General features: G+C 62.1%; 2 protein-coding genes across 2 annotated transcripts; both read left to right on the top strand.

The window, feature by feature from the left end:
• Window positions 1-1,715: 1,715 nt before the first annotated feature.
• On the top strand, window positions 1,716-2,144 carry MNEG_11396 (hypothetical protein; the record flags this gene model as incomplete). The annotated part of the gene is made up of 1 exon (XM_014040133.1): window positions 1,716-2,144. A coding segment is annotated over one exon (429 nt), but the record flags the coding sequence as incomplete, so codon positions are not given.
• Window positions 2,145-3,389: 1,245 nt separating this feature from the next.
• On the top strand, window positions 3,390-6,014 carry MNEG_11395 (NIMA (never in mitosis a)-related kinase; the record flags this gene model as incomplete). The annotated part of the gene is made up of 9 exons (XM_014040132.1): window positions 3,390-3,395; window positions 3,587-3,763; window positions 4,018-4,092; window positions 4,367-4,420; window positions 4,620-4,711; window positions 4,966-5,014; window positions 5,218-5,286; window positions 5,525-5,592; window positions 5,865-6,014. Coding segments are annotated over 9 exons (740 nt in total), but the record flags the coding sequence as incomplete, so codon positions are not given.
• Between the last annotated feature and the right edge of the window lie 1,206 nt (window positions 6,015-7,220).

The following is a 7,220-nucleotide window of genomic DNA, read 5'->3' as shown; positions in this document are numbered from 1 at the left end:
ATGGGAGCCAGTACAACAGGTTGCACAAGTAGCGCAACGCAGCGCAGCTGGCACCGAGTGATGCTGGGAGTCGGTTAATCCTAACAAACTCGATGATCGCACCCGGGCTGGCCCGGACCTGGCAGTTGGGGAATGACGATTGAGTGCGGAATTGGATGACTGTGCATCGCCTTACCCTGACCGAGGAAAAAGTCTACACCAGACTGCTGGTAAGATGAACTCCAAATTTGCCAGTCCCACAGCGCATTGTGTCAGCAGGTCCAGCGCTGCAAGCAAGGAAAGTGAAGCGCACCGGTGACGATACGGTACGATGCTACTTGGAGCCAACCTCGGGTTGGGTTGGACACAAAACAATGGCCGCTGACGCACCTCGCTGCAGCCACCAAGTTTGCTTGATTACAGAGCCTGGTGCAATGGCTGTCGTGTGAAGCTTGGGGCGGCGTGGGCCAATGCAGTTTTGCAGGCGCGTGTCACTGGCCATTACCTGTACCGAAATGACTGTGTTCTGAGCGTGACTGCTGGACGACACATTCGTTCAATGAAATATATTTGCACCGCCGCCGTTTTCACAATCTGGCCGTATCTTGACAGCACCTGCAATCCACACGCAAGCCGGAATGCCCTCGTTCAACTGGGTCCTTGAGCACGCGCGTGTGTCGGAACCCGAGACGGTCCGTGAGCACACTTACGACTCTCTGGTATCGCTGAGCTACCTCATAACTTACCTGCTAAGCCACACGATCGTCTGGCTGAAGCTCCGCGCCGGCGATATCAATAAGAAGCAGAGCGACGATGCACGCCGCCTAGAAGCGTTCTGCAATCAGTTGAAGGCCAACACCGCTGCCAAGGCCGTCGCTGAGGGCACCTGCACCCAGGATAGCCTGGGCGAGCATGATGCCGATGCCGTCATCGGCGCCCTGGGGGCGTACGGCAGCATTCGTCAGCAAGTCCAAGATTATATGAGTGAGGGCTGTCTGGCATGAGGGGGTTTTGCACAGCCGACAGGCACAGGCGCTGTGAGCGTCGCGCCGTGTGCGTACAGACGCTGTCACAACCTCGGGCACACACTGCAACCTCGCTCGCCCGCCGCTCCGAGTCTCTGGGGCATTTCATGCGACAACCTCGAGCTGGCTGGGACCTGCCCCAAATCTCTTTCCCGGCCATTTGTGCAGCATCCACCCCCCACCGGCCCGCCCACTCACCCACACATCTACTCCCATCCCAGCCACACGCACCCGCCCACCCAACCTATTTGTGCCAATCTGTCACAGCCGAGGATACGTGGGCGGATGTCAACACCCCGCTTCACGTGTTCCGGACCCCATTCCTGTGGCTGCTGCTCGTGTGGGCCTACATAGCTGCGGTGCGTATGTACCTGGCCAGCCTGTATGGTGGGGTGCGTGGCTAGTAACCACACACACACACTCTCCTCATCAATCCAATGCAGTGCCACTTGCAGCGTGGCTTTTAGTTGCGCGAGGCGTCAGCGTTGTCTTTCTCTCTCTTTCTCCTGGCCAGCAGCACTGCCAGTAACCAAAGGGAGACACTACATGCGTGGGCAATCCAGCGGGCATGCCGCTTGCTCTACATTCGCTCCTGTGTTCGGAGGTGCTGCATGCCCCGCCAGGCGAAGCTGTTGTAGTGTGCCCTGTACAGTCACAACGCCCAAACCTCACTCCACAGTTGTCTGATAACCCCGCTACCATTACCCCAAGGTGGGCGCCCCCCCGCGCCTGACGATGCCAGAGCCGGAGGGCGAGGAGGGCGAGGAGGGCGAGGAGGGCGAGGAGGGCGAGGAGGGCGAGGAGGGCGAGGAGGGCGAGGAGGGTGGCGGCGGCCGTGGTTTGGGCCAGGCCGAGCCCGCAGAGGTGCTGCAAGCGCAGGCTGCACAGGCGCGGGCTGCTGTGCCGCAGCTGTTGCCGCCATCGCAGCAGCAGCAGCAGCAGCAGCAGCAGCAGCAGCAGCAGCAGATGCCCCCACCAGCGAAGATGCCGGCTGACCCTGACGTGGCCGCAGCATTGACAGCCGCTATCGAGGGCATCAACCGCATCTCGCTGACGCCGCTCCCGATCAACAACCCAGTTGTCAAGCTGACCAGCATGGACGCCCTGATGGACAGCATTCAGAGCATGACAATCAACTAGAGGGCATTGGGCTTCAGCCCCCATGGGGGCTCAAGCCCCCATGCCCTCGCCTTACCCCGACACAGGGCTTCTTGAACAATGTAGAAGGGTCGCCGACAGACCGCGGAGTGGCGCATGCAGCTCCACTGGTGCAGGCTCGGGTGCCTGCCCAGCTGTGTGTGGTCAGCAAAGGGGATGCTTAAATGTTTCTCAATTGGATTATGCATGCAATATGCAGCAGGAAGGTTGCTGTGCGTTTCAGGGTGTGCATGCGCCGCATAGACAGAGCCACTGCATGGTGCTTTCAATCTTTGTTGATTGGCCTCCCAGTTCTGCCATCGCGTGCTGTGTGTGTGTTGCTCCCTATACCTTGTTGTTTTCTTTGCAGTTTCCCTACAAGGGAGGGTGGCTGCTGACAGTCACCTTGATGGATCATCACCTTGACCGTTCATAATGTTGTGCCCTTGGCCCTAGAGAACGGCAGCACTTGGCCAGAAATGTGTGGGGCCACAAGCCGCGTACACTGCGCTGCTGGTCCATTGCCTTGTCAAGGCGCCTGGGCATGCCCCGCCAGTAAGTTGTCCGCACTGCTGGATCAAGGCTGTTGTGTGCGCATGATGAGGGTAGGGTATGGGAAAGTCACGCCCAGCAAAATGGAACAGTGGGCTTGTGCCAGCTGCAGCCTTGCAGACAGGCATCCGTCAGCGGCAACGGCAGAATCATGCAAGGGAGGCAGCTCAGCCCCAGGCAACTCATCAGAATGGCAGCACATACAAATCCAAAGTCTTACGCAAAGCGCCCTCCCTCACCCCGCACAAGCCGGGCATTTAGCAGCACACCGGGTGAGTGATGTTGTTCATTCCTGCACGTGCGCCCAAAACATTCTGGGAGGCACTTCCCAGTCCGCTTTCTGTCGCTATGGGTGGTGCTGTGCAAACCTAGCGGGCCAGCCTCAACAAAGCAGCACCTCCTGAGCAGGCAGCCTGCTCCTGAGACTGGTAGGGGTGGTGCGTTCTGTTGCTACGGCACTCTGATGCCTGACGCCTGACGGCAGAAAGTCAGGCCAGGCCCTATGCAACTGCAGTATACATCGAAGGCGTTGCCAATAGCAAGTTACATTATTTCAGGAAGACGCTTGACTGCTGGACACCTGATCTGAACCAGGATTCAAAGCTTTGACGCACGAGCAGGGACGAATCCAGGGATCATGCCTTTGAAGTAGAGGACGCAACAAGCAGCGTTGTGTCGTTAGTGTGGTGGGCCAGAATGGCGGTGAGACAAATCAATTGTTGGCCGTGTTCAAGCGAGCTGGGGGACTGTGTGGGGATAACATGATTGCAAACGGTCTACAAAGCGGTACCTGTCATGACCCTGCATGCGCCGCGTCGTCGTCCCAGCCCAACAAGAGCGCTTTGCGCCGTGCTGGTGTGTGCCATGCCCATGACCTGCGCTTACCCCATCAGGGCAACGTGGACCTCAGCTCTGAGTATGAGATGCGGGAGCAGATCGGCAAGGGCGCGTTTGGCGCGGCGTTCCTGGTACTGCATAAGGAGACGCGCAAGCAGTACGTGCTCAAGCGCGTGCGGCTGGCAAAGCAGACCAACTGGCAGCGCAACAGCACCCTGCAAGAGCGGGACATGGTGCGCCGCTGAGCGTGATGCTGCTTTTGTTGGCTGGTGCAGCTGACGGGCCACAAGGGAGCAGGGCGCAGACGCCGCGAGCTCAGCCCAGCAGAATCATACCACGGTCAATGCAAGCATTGGGGCGCAGCCTTCGTGCAGTACACGTTGCTTGGATTCAGGCAGCGTGCTGCTTGCCTCGGCATCATAGAGCGCAGCCGCCCAAGCAGCAGTGTTTCTGACCAGGTCGCCCTCCCTGGCACACATGCCTGCAGGTGTCCAAGCTGCAGCACCCCTACATCGTGCCCCACGTCACCAGCTGGATCACCCAGGGCCACACCGTCAACGTGGTGAGCTCTGGGAGGGGCCGCGGTGCCGGGAGCTGGGCGCCGGGTGCCGGCTTGAAGGTGTTTGGGCTGGCAGACTGCAGCTGGGACGCGTGGCTCGGTTCCTCCAGAGGGGTCCCACACCTGCCAAGCCGCCACTTGGCCAACATCGGCTCTTCAATCCATGCAAACTCTGGGGCCTTCTGGGGCGTAGAAAGGATGTGTTGGCAGCCAGGCTGCTGATGGCGCTCTGATAGGCCTGCATTGCGCGTTCATCACCTCTCAAACCCCCATGCAGGTGTATGGGTACTGCGAAAAGGGTGACCTTGCAACCCTCATGGCCAAGAACAACGTGAGGGACCCTCGTGGCGGGGCCAGGGGTGCACGAGTCGGCAGCCTCAGGCAGCCGCCAGTGGGTCAAGGTGCAGCAGACGACGCGTGTGCCGACGAGGGCGGCTGGCTGTGGTGCTGCTCAGCGCAGCTCGCAGCGCGCGCGGGGCATTGCAGCGCTGAGAGTGGCGCACGTGTCCGCGTGCATCCCACTGCCGCAGGGCACCCCCTTCCCAGAGGCGACGTTGAAGCTGTGGCTGTGCCAGATGCTGCTGGCCCTTGAGTACCTACAGGTTCAAAAGGTTCTGCACAGGTGAGAGAGTTCGGCATGCCAGCAAGATCACAAAGATCACGAGATCCAGATTGCCAGCAAGATTACGCAGATCACCGGATCTGCCATGGCCTCGGCTTGTTTGTTCTTCCCCATGCAAGAACGGGTAGCCATGGCAAGCTGTGGCTAGGAGCGCCCTCCCACAAGTGTCACCGTCTGGTGTAAGGGATTGGCACCTTTGACGTTCAGGGTGTAGCCCCTCTGACATCTTGGACCGCGCCTCAACCCCCTCCCAGGGACATCAAGACAGGCAACATCTTCCTGACAGCGGCGGGGGACGTGCAGGTGACACAGAGCACCGCCCCTCCCTGATCTTGCCTGCTCTTGCCTGTGACAAACCAGCTCGCCCATCGCCCACGGCAAAATATACAGCAGGGCGTGCAATCTGCCGCCGCGGTTCTGCGTCATTTCACGCTTGTACAGCTGACGCGCTGCTGCTGCTGCTGCTGACGCAAGCCGTGCCTGCGTTCCGTGTCTGCCTGCCGCAGTTGGGCGACTTTGGCCTGGCCACCTACCGCGAGACGGAGGGGGACAGGCCTGAGGACATGAACCTAGTGGTGGGCCGGGCTCGTGGGTTGTGTGTGGTTCTAGGGGGGTGTTCTAGGGCCGTGCCCGCAGCTGGGGATGACGTGGAGTGTTTTTTGGGACGCAATGTGGTCATTTTGGCTCACATACTCTGAAGACGGCGGCTGCGTCATTGGAAGCAGTAATATCAAAATCTGGCGGAAGCTTCTGTTGCCAGGCGTCACTCGGTGACCTACGTCCTGCCCGCCCCTGCGCCTGCTCAACCTCCAGGGCACGCCGCACTACATGAGCCCCGAGCTGCTGAGTCAGAAGGGCTGCAGCTTCAAGAGCGACACCTGGTGGGCAGGCGGCGCGACTGGCCTCATTTCGCTGCTGCCTCCTTGCTGATGAGGCCCAGACGTCAGGCCTGGCCACACTCTTCTCTCCCTTGCAAAGTCAGCGTCGAACCCTGTTACACCATGCTTCACCCTTGCACCTTCAAAACCAATCTTGTGCACACCCGAAACCCTTGCAAGCCAAATCTACCTCCGTCCGCAAACCTACCCCTCTCACACACACGCACCCACCCCCACCCCCCCACACACACCCTTCGCACCCCACACCCTGTCAGGTCCCTGGGCTGTGCACTGTACGAGCTCACCGCGCAGCGCCCCGCCTTCAACGCCTTCAACATCCACGGCCTCGTCACCAAGATTCGCCGCCACCGCATGGCGCCGCTGCCGCCGGGCTACAGCGCGGAGTGGGGCGGCCTCGTCGCGCTGTGAGCGGGGGCGGGGGGGTGGGCTGCTGGGGTAGCTCGGGAAGGAGGGGGCGGACGGTGTGCAGAGCGGCTTATGGGCTGCGGGGCCTGTTCGGCAGCTGATTTGAAGCAGGGTGGTCTTGCGAAGGAAGCAACGTGTGCAGAGGAGGCGCCAGGGGGCCAGCCGGCAGCAACGTGCAGAGCTTGCGCTGGCTGGTCCAACTTGTAGCCCAACCCACCTGATTGCCAGGTTGTCGGCCCAGCGAACCCTCTCGCTCAAACCGCTGATACCCCAGACCCCTGTATCCTCGAACCCCCTGATTCAACAAACCTCTAATTCACCAAACCCCTGATCCACCAAACCCTCAATCCCCCAAACCCCCGCAGCATGCTGCGCAAGGACCCCGAGAGGCGCCCCTCAGTGCAGGAGCTCATGGCCCACCCCGCCCTGCGCCCCGACATGGAGCGCGCCCGCGCGCGCGCCCTGGAGGTCGACCCGTCCCTCAAGCTGCCGCCGCTGCTCGGGCCCTGGCTGCCCGCGCCGGGCGGCAGCGACGCGGGGGACGGCGGGAGCGCGAACGGGAGGGAGGGGGAGGGGGTGAGCCCGCGGGCGTCGTGCTCGTCGTGGACCGAGGAGGACAGCGATGGGCAGGGGGAGGGCAGCAGGTGGGCTGCCGCGCGCATGGTGGAGGGCCGCCGTTTTGTGGGTGGGAGGAGGGGCGGTGATGGAGGGCTTAAGACAGCGGGGGCCGACGTCGCCGCCAGAGGCGCCGGCAGCTGCTGGGTTGAGGTGGCCGGAGCTCGGGGGTGGTGGTGGGTGGCTGCGCCTCGCCAGCGTGCTGCACGCTGGGGTGGTCAGTGGACATCGGTGTTGGATTTGATTTCGTCTGCAGGGCCGCCCAGCCAAGTGCGTCTTCACGAGCAGGGAGAAACACCGATGCACCCGCTCACTTCAAAAACAGGCGCGCCAGCCGCATCGACAACGCGGACGACTCGTCCCCGCACAGCACGCCCCGCGGCAGCGAGCCCGGCGCGGCGGCGGGCGGCCACGAGCCGCCGGGGCAGCGGCGCGCCTCCGTGTCTGGGCGGCCGCGCGTCCTCATGTTTGATGGAGAGGCGCTCAGGCCGGACGACCCCGCCCCGCACGGCGGGGTCGCAAAGCAGCAGCGCCGCCCGCGCACGTCCGCGGCCTCGGCCGGCCCCGGGCGCTCGCGCGCGTCCCAGAGC

The sequence above is a fragment of the Monoraphidium neglectum genome, assembly GCF_000611645.1.
Source record: "Monoraphidium neglectum strain SAG 48.87 unplaced genomic scaffold scaffold02722, whole genome shotgun sequence".
Lineage (NCBI taxonomy): Eukaryota > Viridiplantae > Chlorophyta > Chlorophyceae > Sphaeropleales > Selenastraceae > Monoraphidium > Monoraphidium neglectum.
Note: the sequence above shows the minus strand (reverse complement) of the source record. Positions and strands in the feature narration are given on the sequence as shown.